Genomic DNA, 17,229 nt, shown 5'->3' with positions numbered 1-17,229 from the left:
AGAGTAGATGAGGCCTGGTGCCATGATGATGCATGAAGGAAAAAGACCAAGATGTGAATGAGGCTGGTCAGTAGGAAGAGTCTTAGGCTATGTCTAGACTACGTTCTATTTTTGAAAGAGGATAAGCAAATTCTGCGTGAATTTTCATATCTTCTTCCGATCTCACTTTTGAAAGCTCCGTGTTCGAATGTGAAAGTCTGGACATGGGTTTTTTTGGGGGGGAAAAAACCCTTTTTTGAAAAAAAACACTGTTCCTTAAAAAAATGAGGTTTACACGTCTTTTTCCCAAAAAACCCGTGTCCAGACTACTTTCACTTTCAAATGCGGAGCTTTTGAAAGTGAGATCAGAAGAAGATATGCAAATTCCCACAGAATTTCAAAAATAGAACGTAGTTTAGACATACTCTTACTGGTGTGATGCTGTAATGTTATAAGTAGGTCCCTTAGAGAACACAATGTAAATCCCTAGGACTAAGTTTATAGAGTGAAAACTTTTCAGTGTTGAGCATGTCAGGAGAGTGCCTTTATCATATACCATTGATGCTTAATTGCTTCCTTCACACATGCTGTGCTCTATCATCGAGCTTCCATGAAAGTAGAGTTCTCCAAATTTTTAGACATTACCCTATGGATAAGCTTATTATCAACCTGTATCCTCGCATTAAGAAGCTATCATAGCAAAGTTGTTGGGTTTTTTTCTTGATAGAGGAGAGCAGGCTTTGCAACCTGCAACAGCAGAGTTCTGTGTACATTTTGGTGAATTGTAGGTTATTTTCTTTCTTGCCTCCATTATAGAAACCATAGCAGCAATAATACTAATGCACTACTACAAATGTTCAAAACAGTACTTCTCAAACCTACACAGACATTAGATGTGTGCTGATATTGGTGCTCAAGTGCAATGAAGGAGCATAAACACAAATAAAATTTCATAACGGGCACAGACTGGGCTGGGACACAGTTGGGTATTTGCCTCATGGCTGGGCTTCATCCTTTAGATCAGGGCTGGGCAAGATACGGCCCAGGGTCTGCATCTGACTCGCCACCAAATTTCCAGGCAGTAGCTCAGGCAGCAGGATCCTATTTAAATGGCTCACAGTTGCAGCACTACCCTGGCAGAGGCCAGAGCTGTGAGCCCTTTAAATAGCCACAGCAACACTGGGCAGCTGCCAGGCAACATGCTAGCAACTGGTCTGGAAGCTGCAAGCCCTTTTCTGTGTTTTTAATCCAAAGCCTCTGGCCCCAGACAACTCTGGGGGGAAGCTAGTCCCCAGCCCTGCCCCTTCTGCCCCAGGTCCTGCCCCTTCTGGGGGTGGAGCTGGCCCATGACAACATACCAAAATTCATTAAGTGGCTCCCCTGTGGAAATTATTACCCACCCCTGCGTTAGACCACTAAGCTGCTCTAGTCCTACATGACTGCACGGAGCGCATGCCCTGCCTGTACCTTCAAACAGCTTCTGCAAGAAAAAACAGAACCTACCCTCCTAGTGGCTGCTACTTCAATTTTTGGCAGGGTTGGAACTCTGCTGAATAGGTACTCGGACTTAGCAGCAACCTGTCCTTCTGCTCCTTGAGACTTACTTATTGTACATCATTTTCCAGAGCTGAGATAATATGAGTAGAAGCAGATGCATTTGTTGGTTTATTGAGAGGAAAGTGTGGTGTGAGGAGCAGATGTACAGGCAGTCCCCGACTTACACGGATCCGACTTATGTCGGATCCGCAGTTACGAACGGGGCTGCCCCGGGAGGACACGGACTGCGGGACCTCGCGGTCCTGCCGCCTGTGTACTCCGGGGCTTTCTCCGCGTCTCCCTGGTCTGCAGACCAGGAAGACGCGGAGCAAAGCCGCGGGGGGGCTCGGGCAGCGAGGCAGCCCAGGCGCACCTGGGCTGCCTCGCTGCCGGCTTCCCCGAGGCTTTGCAAAGCCGTGGGGAGGCTCGGGCAGCGACGCAGCCACGCGCCTGGGCTGCCTCGCTGCCTGAGCCCCCCCTCTCGCTGCCCGAGCCCCCCCGCGGCTTTGCAAAGCCTTGGGGAAGCCGGCAGCGGGACAGCCCAGATGCCCTGCGGCTGTCCCGCTGCTGGCGTCCTCAGAGGCTTTGCTCCCCGTCTCCCTGGCAGACCAGGAAGACTGGGAGCAAAGCCGCGGAGGACCCAGGTGGCAGGACCGCGGTGCGTCTCAGTCCGCCGCCCGCGTCTTCCTGGTCTGCTGGGGTGGGGGGTGGGGCGCAGCTAGTACGCCCCCCCCCCCCAGCAGACTAGGCTTTTCTCCAGACGCCTGTGGCAGAGCAGCTGGGGCGCTGTCGGTTGGTCTCGCAGCGCCGCTCTGGGCGCTACTGGACCAACCCGGCAGCACCCCAGCTGCTCTGCCCCAGGCGTCCCCAAGACAGCTTCTGCTGAAACTGACCAGCGCTGACTACAGGAAGCCCGAGGCAGAGTTGCTCTGCCCCGGGCTTCCTGGAATCAGCTGCTGATCAGTTTCAGTCAGCAGCTGACTTGGGGATGCCTGGGGTTCTTAAGTAGATTCTGTATGCAAGTCAGAACTGGCGGTCAGTTTCAGCAGCGGCTGAATCTGGACGCCAGTTCCGACTTACATACAGATTCAACTTAAGAACAAACCTACAGAGTCCCTATCTTGTACGTAACCCGGGGACTGCCTGTACTTTGGAGGGGAGAGAAGACAGATTTTTGTAGAGGGAAGAAGATGAATGTTTACTGGAGGGGGATGCATTGGAGAGCGGAAAGCAGATGTTGACAAATTATGTGTCAAGATCTTATATTTTAAATAGCTTGATGATGACTTTTGAGGGTTGTGTTAAAAGATTTGGCCCAGGCTTGCTAGTCCAGCATAGATCTCCTATTTAGAAAGTTATATATGAGTTATTTTTCCATTTTTCCTCCCTTTCCATATTTGACTCATATTTTTATCTTGCTGTTTTCTTCTGTTCTCCTTTCTTTTTCACTTTCTTCTCTGCTCTGTGCTTTCTTTGAATGTTAGGTCACATATCCTCCCATTCTTTTTCTATCCTTTTGTCTTATTCTTTGCTGTCTACCCCACTGTCTCTCTCAAGTCACATTTCATTGTGTTCTCCCCCTTAGAGCCCTTCTTCTGTTCTCTCTGCCCTTTCATCCCTTCTGAATTCCATTGTTTATCCCTTGTTCTTTTGGAATATTCACCTCTTCCTTATTACTCTTTCACTTCTCAAATCCTCCTCACCCCATGCCATCGGCCCTTCTCTCCCTGACTCATTGGAGTTCACACTCTCTCATTCCCAGCTCCCTATAGGAAGTTATCTCACCCTTAGCAACAAGTGATGAGCTCCCTTTCTTCCTGTGACTCCGGTATACACCCCTTCTCTGCTTTCTGAGGACTGCTGCTGCCTCTGTCGTTGAAGGGAAGAGTGGGTGCCCTCTTACCCTGCCAAATGCTCAGTCATGGCTGCTGGAGGCCACGCCAGGAATTTGGAGGAGAACAGCTGGTGTCTGGGAGGACATTTGCTGACAGCTTAGTGCTCGTGGTGTATCCCCAGAAGATTCTGCTCAGATATAAAATGCTCACGAGTGCTCAAAAATCAAGGGTAAATGGACCTGTGAGCCTCCAGGCAAGTCCTAAAAAGGGGAGTTAGGAAAAATTCTAAATTAATGTTTATTCACAACATAAAACTCTTATCTTGCTGTGAGTTTACATCTAGTAGGCAGGCTATAGCACACACAAGCTTAAAATGAAAGCTGGGATTACCAGTAAACTTTGCAAGCCTCAAAAGCTTTTGCTCTGCCCATACCAACCAGAGAGATGTGGAAGCTAAACTAACCTCTTCCTCACTGGAGGCTCCTGCGTGGGGTTGATGTATATTGCTAGTGGCTGGAAGGAGGGGGCACAGGGAATGCTGCCATGATGTCCTCCGCACTTGTCTGCTCTATAGTTGAAAGAGAGGATGCTGAGGTCCAGTAGCTTTCACAGGTATTTAAAGACGAAAGGTTGACAGAAACATAGTGTAAGAACAAGTGTAACAAATGGCTGCTGTGCTAATTCTGAGGGCTATCATCCTGGCCGTTGTGTTTTGCTGTAAACTATTTTAAAAGGTGCAACGTATGTAAGGCAGGGTTACAGGTAAACTACAGGTGGATTGTGCCATTAAACAACTTACATCTTCGTAGTAAGTACAAGTGAAAATCACTAACAGGGTGGCAGGAGGTAAGATCTTGAATAGGAATTCAGGTTTTGTGCTGGGGCACCTGAACCGAGTCACCTGAGCATACATGAAGATTCTTGCATTAATGTTGCCAACCACAACTATTCAAATGTGAGAAGGCAGATCCCCCAAAATCATGAGACTACTTAAAAATCATGAGAATTTTGAAAAGAGTTATTCTTATTCTTTTGATTTGCCTTGTGGGGTTGGAACAATGCAGCTTCACATTTTCCAACTCTTCCCTACTATCGTATGGGCTCAACATTTAAAGAACATATTCTGTTGAGGATGGGGCTTGGATTTAGCCTGGCCAAGGCTATTAGCCTGGCCAAGGCAATATCAGTCTTAGATGTGGGTTACAGTTGGATAATTTAAACTTTTTAAAAATAAAATTACCAGAAAAGGCCAGGAAAATAGAACAAGTAATTAAAATAAATAAATACATTCCCTTCCCCTTCTCTCCCAGTACCCACACAGAGAGCTGATGTGAAATAGTTCCACATACAGAGGTTTGTACGTTCTTCTCTGCTGTCCTATAATGTAGGCAAGCTGATTAACATGAGCTGAGGATCTGGCCCTAAGACTGTTGATTTTCTTGAAGGATTTTTTTTTAAATAAGTTTTATTTTTCTCACAGGGTTCCTTACTTTGTTGCTTCAAATATTTTTGAAGTAGGGAAAATTGGGTGTGGTGTCTGCTCAGGCGAAAGTTCCATCCACAAACCACAAACTGACCTGTATCATATAAACACTCTTTGTGTGTAACTGCCACATCACTTCCAAAGGGACTTGGAGAAACGGGAATAGTGGGTATTGACTGCCATGTCATCTTTTTATTTTTCCCTTTCCATACTTTATGTGAGTCTAATCCAAGAACAAATGTAAACACCAAAACAAAAATGTGGCGTATCCTCCATTAAAACCATGAAAGAGTCATGTTTTCAAAATATGTATAAAAATCTTTCCTGTTCAGATGGAACTGAGGGGGTGTATCTATAAGCATGGCTCAGACTGATGTATGGCTGAGGGAACAATCTGTACAGTGAAGTTTTTAATAAATATAGGACCATGTTCTGACCTCACTTGCTCTGGTATAAGTTGGTATCATAGCCCTGTGCAAGTTTTCCCTTTTTGGACATCCACGAGACTGCTATGTTTGGATCTACACACTGGGCCTGTGTGCTTTTTAAGCTTCCCTTCATAAGTGAATAGGCTACAGCCACTGACTCTGTACGTACTGGTACATTTGTTTGGCCCCATAGATAGAACCCTGCAAATCCACGGATATCTGCAGCTCATTTTTGCAGCTACGGATGTGAATGCAGATACATATTTTGTATATGGAAGCCTACACATACATCTGCTTTATATCTGCATATATCCTCATCTGTAGATATGGATGCAAATATCCACGGCTCATTTTTATGGATATGGATGCAATTTTTTTGTCTGCACAGGGCTCTCTATCCATAGACCGGTGGAAGTGGGAGCCTGCAGCCTGGTGGCTTCATACCTCCAAACCACTGACCCTTCTGGGGCACTCCAATAGGTTAAGCACGCCTTTCCAGTTCTGCACCTTGCATGTGGCCCTGGAGGTTTTTCGCCTTCCTCTGTAGCATGGGGTACAGATCACAGCTGGAGGATTCTCTGCATCTTGGGGTCTTCAAAGTATTTGAAGGCTTCAATATCTGAGATATAGGTGAGAGGATTATTCTAGGAGGGGTGGGTGAGATTCTGTGGCCTGCACTGTGCAGGGGGTCAGACTGGATGGTCATAGTGGTCCCTTCTGACCTTGAAGTCTATGAGTCTGTTTGCTGGGTCTATGGCTTAACTTTTCCAGGGCTATAAAACAGTTCACACAAATAGACAGATTTTGTAAATGGATGTTTAAAACCATTGCTGTTTATTTTATAAAGTACAGACGATAGGCAGATGAAATAAATAAATCCTATAAATCCCTGTCTCTTGGTAGTCTTAGGGATTTGAGTCAGTGTCCTTTTGAAAGTTGTGGATCCCTTCCTCTGGACTTCATTCTCTTTAGAAGCCTGGAGTCTCCTTTTGTGACTCAGCCTGTCATTGTTCTCCAGCTCTGGCTAGTCTGGCAGTATAAAGGTCCCTCTCCCTCCAAAGTCCTATCACTTTGTTCCTCTGAGTCCTTCTGTGTTTTTGAGGGAGTGTCTCAACACCTTGCTCTCTTTGTTGCCCTACTAGGGAGCTTCCATTCCCAGGCCTGGAAACTAGGAATACAAGGGGCGCTGCTGTTCCCAGTCTAGCACTTGGGTTTCCGGCTCCTGGCCCAGTGTGCCAGGGCTTTTCTCTAAGCCTCAGCTGGGGGAGGGATGTCCAGGGGCAAGGTGGCTCAGCACCCACACTTTTTAAAATGTTCCCATGCCACTGATTCTGCTGCTCCTTTCCCCCTCAACCAGCTCACAAATGGTGTGGAATCAGTTCTCCTAACCTTCAGCTGTCCCATTTTTCTAAGATGCTTCTGTTTGAATTGAGGGTTTATTCAGATTAATGACTCCACTGTCCCTGGTCCAGGAGAGATGCGACACCAACCCTGATGGCAGATGGACAATGCTGCATGTACAGAAGCTTTCAATTATATACCATATTCATAAAAAACACCAGAATTAATTACTTGTACGTAGACAAGCTCCCCAGATTTTCACACTTGGATTCACTGCACTTAGCTTCACTGGCGGTACTCCAAAGGTATTGGGAGCTGCACTGATTCTTTCCTTTATATATTCTATACTTTCCATACAGATTTTTGTTTTGTACTTCTCTAATAAAAGAAGCTTTCTCTCCATTACAGCTGGTTATTGTACAGTGTATTCACGAACAGTTGATCATGGATTTCAGTAGTCAATCAGTATATCAGCCGAAAATGTCAACACTTTATTACATGTTGGTTCAAGCTAATCTTATGCCTTTGCAGAAATTGCCAAACATTCAGAAACAAGTAAACATTATTTGACTCCAGGTTAAAAAAAATCTCACATGTTATTTGAAGGAAAGTAAGTTGCACATAATTAAACCAACACAGTACTCATGTAGGCAGGCACAATTTCACTAAAGTTGGTGAAATTGAACCCACTTATACAAGGATTGAATTAGTCTAATCATTGATCTCGTCCTCAATATTTTTTTGCTTTAAGTATCTGTGTAGTAAAATATTATGAATGTTGTGCATATGGTAAGTGAGAGGGAGGAAGCATTTGGGAGGCGTTATTACTTAATGAGAGGCAGAGGTTTATTTTTAAACTAAGTGCTGGACAGACAAATTTAATATATACCACTTTAAAAAGTTCAGAGAAGTGACTTAGTTTTTCATGATGTTGCCTCACAGTCTGAGGTGGCAACAGCAACTGACAGTCTCTCTATTGTTTCACTTAGTTTCTGAGAGGTACTGTTCGCCAATGGGAATGAAGTGGCATACCTCAGCTGCCCAGAGGTGCAAACATATTTCTCAACAGGCCCTGCTCAAATCTTGCTCAAAACTTCAGTCAAGCCCCACAAAAGGAGTTTAACTCTCCCTTTACTGAATCTGCGGTGTAGAATTTATCATTCTGCTGAATTAACTATAGATGAGAAACATGCTTCTGAGTAAGTAAAGCGTTGTGGGAAGTGGCACCTTCTTTTTCAACGAACTAGCATAATGGACTGGCACTCAGTATGCTTTTTCCAGATCTATAACAAAGAGAAATGTATGTAATATTTTAGTAATTTATTTTGAAGAGCGATCCATTAACACAAGTTGTACTTATTTGCTGTGGTTCAGGCACTAAAGTATCAGTTTAGGAAATCTTAGTCTCTGATTGTTTAGTTGCCTGTGATTCATTTCTTTCAGGTGCTTTATATCTTTGGCTAACATATGCCATAGAGAGATAAAAATGCCAGAATCAGCATTTGAACTTCACTCTTGTTCAGATGGTAATCATGACATTTTCTGAAAGATGGCTATAAGTAAAAGTTTTTGTTAGTGAGACAGCTGTAAGTATTTATATCTCAGATATTACAATAAGTGTGTTTCTGTTTGCTGTGTGCTACTGGATGATTTTTTAAAAAGTCCATTGACTTTAATAATGATCATCACTAATGACTCTTAAGATTCTGCAAAATCTTACTGAATGAAGATAGTACTATACATAATTCTATAATAGTAATTGCATTTAAAATAAAGAATACCTACACTCTGTATTTCAGGAAATATTTCCAAATTGTTCAGCTTGTGAAATGTTAATATATTGCAGTTTTCACCATTCTGCTTGGCAGCAATGTTAAAAAAGTCGGATGCCTTTCAGAAACTTCTGTGGATGTCTTATTAAGTAGCAAACAGATCAATGCTTTCCTTCCAATCTGTAAATCTTTGTTAGTTTTACAGTTGGGAGGATTAATTTGTAGAAAACAAATTAACTTCATGCAGGACAAAGGAATGTCATTGGCAGTTTTTCCAGACATCTAAATAAATGTTGATAAAGTGTTTTATTCACTGTGAATGTTATGGAACAGCCTCTGGTCTCCAAAAGCATTTTCTCATATGTTTTTGTGGCAAATTTAGATTCTCATGATTTAATTTATTTAAAACTAGAATTTGCTAGTTTAAACTAATTCTTCTTTCAGATCTGTCCTCTTACTAAAAACTATTGTGGATCATTTATTGCATCATCTTTTTTTGGTTCACCACAAACATGTTTTAACTTTCTAAGGACAAAAAATTGCCTCAGCATGATTATATGATTATGCAAATATGATAGCTAGGTTTTTTCAGATTTTATCGAAATAGATTTGCTCTTTGTCTATGTGTGTTACAATACTAAAAGCACTAGTCATTTCAAAATCATTTGCTCTAATCTTTTTATCACTGCAGTTTGTTTTTAACTGTGCTTATCTTTTCCTTGACATTCATAATGTGCAGACTTGTACACTAAACTGATGCTATAAGTTGTCCCGGTATACATCCGTTCCACACTAAAGTCGTTGATGCTTGTAAAAACTGATGTATTATAAGTCTTCCCATTCCCCGCTCTTAAGTTGCGCAACCCCCCCACCCCAAAACAACTACTACTAATTTGCACAAATGGAAGTGAGCTGCAGGAAAAACATTCCCCACTTTAAGTTGTTTCGCTATAAGTCCAAGTTTTTTTGAACATATCTTGGACGGCCTGTAACTTCATGATTGTTTCAGACCCTTTGTTTCTGTGTTACTGTGACACTATTATTGTTGCAAGAAAATACATTTTGTGGAAATTTTAATATAGTTGTCAAAAGTCTAAAAGAACAGAGGGAGCACTGGAAAGTCTGTGTTTCTCTTTTCTCTGTTCTTCCATTTCTAAGTAAGTATATCGAAATGCATTAGATTCTTTCAGAATTTCAGGTTGTCCTTTGATATGGGTGCTACGTTCAGAAGGTTCAGTTCAACATCACTGATCATAATTCTCTGCACTGCAGTTATTGTAGTAACAATATTATACATGTATATGTTGAAAACTACAGAAAATTTGAATCAAGTCATAGTTTGAGGAATTTCACCTTTCCATCTGTTAGATGAGCTCATCTTGAGCTCTTTCTATCCAAGTTTCAGTTCTGGTGAGAAAAGAGGTACTCTGTCATGTGAGAACCAACAAAATTGGACACCTACATGGATTGAAGATTATAACATTTCATATCTTCAGGATCATAAGATTTCTCAGTGTACATGGCATATGCAAATTATTGAAACAAATAACTTTGTAACTTTCCTACATAATCAAGACTTTCAGGCCAGATTTTTTAAGACTCATGCACCCATTTTGAAAACTGGGTAACTGCTCATAAATGGATTGATAGATAAGCAGTTACCCAACTGCATGCGTAAATGTTCTGTCTTTTTGCTGACTGATATTGGTGATTGTATGAGGATCTGCAAATTTGGCCCTCGGTGGCAAAAATTGTTTTTCACTTTTATTTGCTATACCACTAAAACTCCCAAAGTAAAGTTTAGGGTTATCATATGTTGTAATTTTAGACACACAAAATATTTGGAAAATGACATTCAAATACCCTAATATTTGAAAGTGTAATCTCTTCTGAATAAATTCAGGAAAGATTCATCTTGAGCTCTTTCTATCCAATGCTCTAATGAAGAAACAACAAAAAGTAATCATTTTGGAGGTTAAAACGGCTTAAACCTTCTGCAGGGGAAAAAGGTTATTATTTACATTTCAGATGAAAGGAGTATTTGTGAGTTCATCTGAGTCTTGTATTCATACCTGATTTAAAATGAGCCATGATGTACTGCAGTTTCTCTGGTACATTACATAAACTTCCTTGTTCTAAACCACGCAGTAGCTTGAAATATGCAAACAGCACTGAAAGGAACCTTGCAGCAGCTTTTCCAGAAGCAGGAAGCCTAATATTTACACAATAATCAATAAGGCCAGGGACACAGACAAGTAATAACCTCTTCTAGAAAACTTAGTTTAACTGGTAAAAGAAGCTAGGATCTTTTTCAAACAACAGCTTTCTTATATTAGCTAGATTTGGGAAAAATCGAGGGATGGTTTGTTGGCTATGATTTCGAGTTGTGGAATCAAAGCCAGGTGTTGTTCACGGGCATGTTATGTTTCGTGTGGACTTGTAAAGTTTGTGCGACAGGAGGTTCCAGTTTTTGATCGGTGCTCTCATTTACATGATCATAAACATTTAAAGATGATGACAGACCCAAATTTACTACTGATAGCTTGGCTTCTTTGGGGTAAGGTAGAATTGGAAGCTTGTTTACGTACCTTAACTCTTCTCCTCACCAATTAGCTCCTTTACTTGATCTGTCTTGGTTGTGTCTATCTTGAAGGCCAAATTCTGCTCCACTGCTGAGGGATGTGCAAGCGAAGGGAGGATGCTGCAGTCCATGTACAATTGCAGTCCCTTTGCAGTTCATCTGAATGCAGGGATTGATGTTCTTCCATCTAGCATTCCCCAGCATTCAAGATACCCCAAAGAGATGATGAGGGGCAGGGAGGATGCTAGGCTGTGGTTACCGATCACTTCTGAATAGTTGTAACAGGAAGAGTCCTCTTCACAGCATTCTCCCAGTCCTCTAAGGCTGCATGAGGTTCCCAGCACAGGCCAGTATCTGTAAAGCACAGTGGAACCCTAAACTTGTACAGTCTCTGTGATAGAGAACACTTTACCAGCTGGATCCTGAGACTAACTTTGCAACCACCATTGTAGGTTTAAAGAGTTGAAAGTACTAGGTACCTTTCAGAACTAGGCTATACGTGTTTTTAAAAGAAAAAAGTTAGTCTTATATGCAATTGTAACAACACTCTCCTCCATTTGCAGAACAGACTGTTACTAAAGACAGAAGGCTTGTCTACACGTACAGTGCTGCAGCGGTAATGCTTAGTGAAGATGCTAACCTACATAGACAGGAGATCTTCTCCTGTTGATGAAGGTTCTCCACTTTCCTGAGAATTGGTGGCTGTGGTAATGGGAGAAGTCCACTCTTTCTACGCCTGTAATTATGTGGTTATACTAATGTAAGTTGGTGGGGTAGACCACGCCTCACAACTTCAGCTGATAGCTAGATAAGACTGTTTTCTTAAGGGGAAGAAATAGGGTGTTAGATCCACAGGGTGACTGTATAGGCAAGTTCAGCCTGGCCTGGTTTCCTCTCTCCTCCACCCCCCAGAGACCAGTACTATATGGTGTCCCTATGTAGGGAGTAGGGTTGCCAGGTGTCCGGTTTTGGCCTGTACAGTCCATTGTTTCTGGCCCCTGTCTGATTTACAAAAGAAGAAGAAAATACCGGTATTTTCTGTTTCTCTCGGACGGAAGGCCAGTAGGGACATTCTTCCCCTGCCACATCTGGCAAGAGCACAGTGATCTTTTTTGGGGGGAGAGGGGAGCTCCCTGGGTTTTTTTTTTTTTTTTGCTCAGCCAATTTTTTTTTCCTGCCAAGTTTGGGATTTTTTGTGAAAGTATCTGGCAATCCTACAAGGGAGGGGTGAAAGGGAGGAGGGAATTGATGCAATGTGGTGAGTCCAAGGGGTGGTTGTGGGGAACCAAGGTCAGTCTGTCTGGCTCTTCCCAGGATTTGGGAGGAGTTAATTCCCCTTTGGTGCTCCTAGGGGTTGTAGAGAGGATAGATAAGCTACCAGGACCATGTGTTACATGCAGAAGTTTGGGGGGCCTGGTTTGGCCTGATCCAGTTCAGCCTGTTTCTCTCCTGCAGACCCCTACTCTGGCATCTTGCTGGATTAGGCTGTGTGGTGCCTGTCCCATCTACCTCTCCTGGGAATGTTCAGTGATTTTGGCATAACAAGGAGAATAAGAGAAGGGAAATGGAAGTGTAACTTTTTTTTACAACTTAACCAACTTTAGCTGTATACAATTCCATGAATCAACCAAACCACCTTTATAGACTATACAGTTTTCCCCCCTGTCAAATATCAAAGGACGTGAACAATAGAGATTTTAGCGCTTCCCAAGGAAAAGGTCACCAGAATCTTCTCTAATGGAACGTGTTAGGCAGCCTAAATATGGGGTTGCCTACTGTTATTTTCTCTTCACAGTCCTGCATACATTCTTGAATTGATTTGTAATATTATTCATCTGGGTATATGTGTGTACGTGGAAGCACTGGTGCTGCTCAGTTAAATTACTAACATTTTTTTAGCACAAAGACAACTCATTTTACCAAACCTCATTTTCAGAAATCACCTAAACTAGTTTAACTGGAAACTTCAATAAATAAAATAAAATGCAATTTAGGATTAGACTTGGAAAGTTTCAGCCCAAATGTTTGTTTTTGTAAAGTTAAAAGCAAACTTATAAGGGCCTTATAATGTAAAGTTTTACACAACCTTTACTATGTTACATGCTAAGTTGCATGCCTTTATATGCATCACCTGTTTTAAAGACATACGCAAATGAGCAAAATTAAAGTTGTTTTATGAAACATAACTGAATTCCCTAACTTTTTGTGATTGAACTTTCAACTGTATCATGGTGTTTGTCAATAGTTACAGTTGTGTAAGAAATGTCTTTTGACACCCTGTTCCAAAAGTGGTATTACCAGAACTTTCAAGCACACTCCATGAACACAGCTCCCTCTCCACACACACACACACACACACACACACACACACACACACACACACACACACACACACACACACACACACACACACACACACACACACACACACACACACACACACACACCTTGGTCCAGATACCTTTTTGATAACATGACTTTCCCTAATTGAGAAACATAGTGATAAATGGGGATATGTAACACCCTCAGATAATGTTACATATATCACCAGAAGTTTATATATGATTATATATATTACCAGAAGTTGTTAGATACTGTGCCTTATCTTCAAGATCACCAATCAGCTAGTGATAGAAATGTAGCCGTGTTAGTCTGGTGTAGCTGAAACAAAATACAGGACTATGTAGCACTTTAAAGACTAACAAGATGGTTTATTAGATGATGAGCTTTCGTGGGCCAGACCCACTTCCTCAGATCAAATAGTGGAAGAAAATAGTCACAACCATATATACCAAAGGATACAATTAAAAAAAAGTGAACACATATGAAAAGGACAAATCACATTTCAGAACAGAAGGGGGATGGGGGGGGAGGAAGGTAAATGTCTCTGAGCTAATGATATTAGAGGTGGGGAAAGGTAAATGTCTGTGAGCTAATGGTATTAGAGGTGATAATTGGGGAAGCTATCTTTGTAATGGGTAAGGTAGTTGGTGTCTTTGTTGAGCCCGACATGTAGTGAGGATTTTTCTGATAAGAGCACTTCTATTTTATATTGTTTCCACTTGACATCCTTCTTGTAAAGTCATATGGATGGAGTTTTGGAATAAATGAGTGTTCTTCTAAAGCTTCCTTGTGCAAATGAATTAAATATTTTAAGTGTTTGTTTCTATAAGTATTTAGATAATAATTAAAAAATTCTCTTTTTTTAAGAAGTAGACATTTCAGCCATCATCCTCAATAAATATTTAACAAAACATGTTTATTAACCTGACATGTTCTTCCTAATTCAGTAGGGGGCCTGAAAGATTTAAGTTTGTGGGAATGCAGAGAGCTTTTCATAAAGCTGTTTAAATTTATAATTCTGTTTGGTGCTTAGAAAGCATGAACACACGTGATTATAAAAAGCCAAGATACTTCCATAAGCACTTGACACAAAATATCAGTGCTAGAGTCCAGCCCATTACTGTTGCATTGCACTGTACCTGTGTGCTACAGCTTCATGTTCAGCCAGATAGCTATATATTGAGCTATATTAAACTGTGATCTATTGTCCAGGTATTCTCCTTGCCCTCTGTAGGCTTTACACTGAAACTTCCAGGACTGTGAAAAAGCTAGAATACATCAAATACATTCTAGAATCCTAAGGCTCTGTTTTAATTTAATATAATTGTGTTTTAATGATTGTTTCTGAGACATGACATAAATACAATTACAAGAGCAATTCCAGGCTCTAAGCCATCAAATTATTCCCAAAGAGCTATACAAATGAATAATGGGACTGATTCTGCAAAGTGTGCTACAAAGTAAGAAGTCGTTACTCACATGCATCAGTAAAGTTAAAGGTCTGAACCTTGAGGACTTATATGGTCCAACCCTGGCTTTGTTATATGAATGATACACCAGGCCATTTGATTCTCTGTTTTGGGAAAATAATTATTCACTAATTATTTAAAATGCTAACAGTAGGTAAAACCTCTAGTGTAGCCTCAATTTTTGTATTGTTCTTTATGCTTGAAATGTGTTTTGAAGTGTTTTGAACAGGGCCAGCCTTACGGGAAATAGTGCCCTGGGCAAACTTGCATTTTGGTGCCCCTGCCCTCCCTACCGTGGGCATGGTGTCCCCTCATTTCCCTTGGAAGCTGCTCAGTCCCTTGCCTCCGCTGAGTGCAGGGCTATAGTCTCTCCCCCTTGCAAAGGGAGTTGTCACAGTCCTTCTTGGCCAAGCCCTTCCTTTAAGAGCTACGTGGGGAATGGATCATTTTAGTTTAAATATTTTCCCCAAGATATCACACACAAAAGGCAGGCTGCTGTTTTTGAATGGCATCAGATTGTGAAATAAAACAGTGGGTAAAAGAACTGACTGGGTCACTCACCCTTCAGTGGGTTCTTCCTCCACAGTTTGAGCTGCTTTGCAGAAGCACTGGCAGCTCCCTTGCTATAGCAGCACTTGCCCCTTATGTCTGATGCTCTGCCTGCAGCTCATGGTGAGCTCCATGCTGTCAGATGGGGACTGCATCTTGACCCTCCTGCAGCCCCTCTGGCCACTCCTGACTCACAAGGGGCCGTTTCAGATTGTGGTGGGGCTGAGGGAGGCAACTTTAACTGTGATTCCAGAGGATACTTACGCACCTGAAATCTCTAGGGTTTTTGTTTGATTGTTTGTGTTTTTGGGGGGGAGGAGGAAGTTTGGAGCAGAGGTTGGTTTTTGCAAATAACTTAGAAATTAGCTGCTGATTTCACAGTATACAGAATTCCTAAAACAGTTTCATCAGTAATAATTAAATTATTTACAGATAGGGAAAGCAAGAAAAATGCTGCTTGAGAACTTGCTAGAGTTGAAATTCAGTGATATAAACGTCTGAATAGGGCACGTTACAAATGGACAAGTGAATGAATAGTTAAATCAACAAATCATGTCTGGTTTTAGGATATTTATTTTGTATATCTTGACATGTGATATAGTGGCTTTTGCTGTTTTGTTATAGTGATGTTGATGCCCGGATCCGAGCTACAAGGTGAGTGAAGTAAAGATGTTAAGGACTAGTCGACTATCAGATAGTCAGTCAACTAGTCAATTCCCCCTCCCTCCCGTGCTGCCTCTATCAGATAGGCAGCAATGTGGGGGGGAGGGGAAGAAGGGGTACTTCAAAGCGGCCGTGCTGCACAGCTGAGCCGTTTCAAAGGAGCAGCCGCAGCACAGCTGTGTGGCACTACCCCTTTAAAATGCCAAGGCACCATGGAGCCTGGGGTCAGCTGGGGACTCCCCAGTGGTATTTCCCCAGAACCTGGGGTCACTGGGGAGTCCCTACTTGACCCCGGGCACCACGGTGCTGTCCCTTTGACATGCCGAGGCGACATGTCAGAGGGGCAGCTGCCACACAGCTGAGCCAGGCATGAGCCCCTTTGAAATTCCATCGACTACTCAACTAGTCAATTAACTGCAATTTAACTTATTTAGAGTGAAATATCATCTTTAATTGGACCAAATATGTTTGGTGACAGACACAGCCTCCTCAAAGGTCTTGTTACCAGCAAAGGTGTACTAGTAAACTAAATTTAATGGGCCTGATCTTAAACGATGTTAAATGCCTTTGTCCCAGAAGATGATCTGACCTGGAAACCACTGTATCTGTCACCGGCAGATTTCTCAGCTCCAGTCCAAATAACACAGACACATATAGTGTTCAAATTTAACAGTATATTGTAAAGTACAAAAAATAACAGGTAAGTTAAAACAATGGATTTATAAACACTGAACAGATAAAACAACCCCTCATCCACTGATATAATAGAAGACAGAATAGCTATAACAACTGGCAGAACTCAATACTCAGTGGCTACATCTAGACTGGAATGATTTTCCAGAAATGCTTTCAACGGAAAAGTTTTCCATTAAAAGCATTTTCGGAAAAGAGCATCTAGATTGGCACAGACGCTTTTCCGCAAAAGCACTTTTTGCAGAAAAGCGTCCGTGGCCAATCTAGACATGCTTTTGCGCAACAAAGCCCCAATCGCCATTTTCGCGTTCAGGGCTTTTTTGCGCAAAACAAATCTCAGCTGTCTACACTGCCCCTTTTGTGCAAAAGGGACTTTTGCCCGAACGGGAGCAGCATAGTATTTCCGCAAAAAGCACTGATTTCTTACAGTAGGAAGTCAGTGCTTTTGCAGAAATTCAAGCAGCCAGTGTAGACAGCTGGCAAGTTTTTCCGGAAAAGCGGCTGATTTTCCGGAAAAACTGGCCAGTCTAGACACAGCCAGTCTGTCTGAGGCAGCT

General features: G+C 42.1%; 1 protein-coding gene across 6 annotated transcripts in view; it reads left to right on the top strand.

Moving 5' to 3' along the window:
• The window catches only part of ZNF385B (zinc finger protein 385B), a 330,577-nt gene that overhangs the window by 135,638 nt on the left and 177,710 nt on the right, over positions 1 to 17,229 (top strand). Inside the window, exon 1 of one of the 6 annotated variants that reach the window (XM_006119429.5) lies at positions 7,639 to 7,801. The exons of 4 other annotated variants lie outside the window; for them this stretch is intronic. In XM_006119429.5, the coding sequence (XP_006119491.1) occupies positions 7,783 to 7,801 (19 nt within the window). In that variant the 5' untranslated portion in view covers positions 7,639 to 7,782. Of the gene's footprint in view, positions 1 to 7,638; positions 7,802 to 11,529; positions 11,716 to 17,229 lie in introns of those variants that run through there. One more of the 6 variants, XM_075933739.2, reaches the window with a different exon arrangement.

Source organism: Pelodiscus sinensis, chromosome 7 (genome assembly GCF_052426305.1).
Source record: "Pelodiscus sinensis isolate ZL-2025 chromosome 7, ASM5242630v1, whole genome shotgun sequence".
NCBI classification, from domain to species: domain Eukaryota; kingdom Metazoa; phylum Chordata; order Testudines; family Trionychidae; genus Pelodiscus; species Pelodiscus sinensis.
Note: the sequence above shows the minus strand (reverse complement) of the source record. Positions and strands in the feature narration are given on the sequence as shown.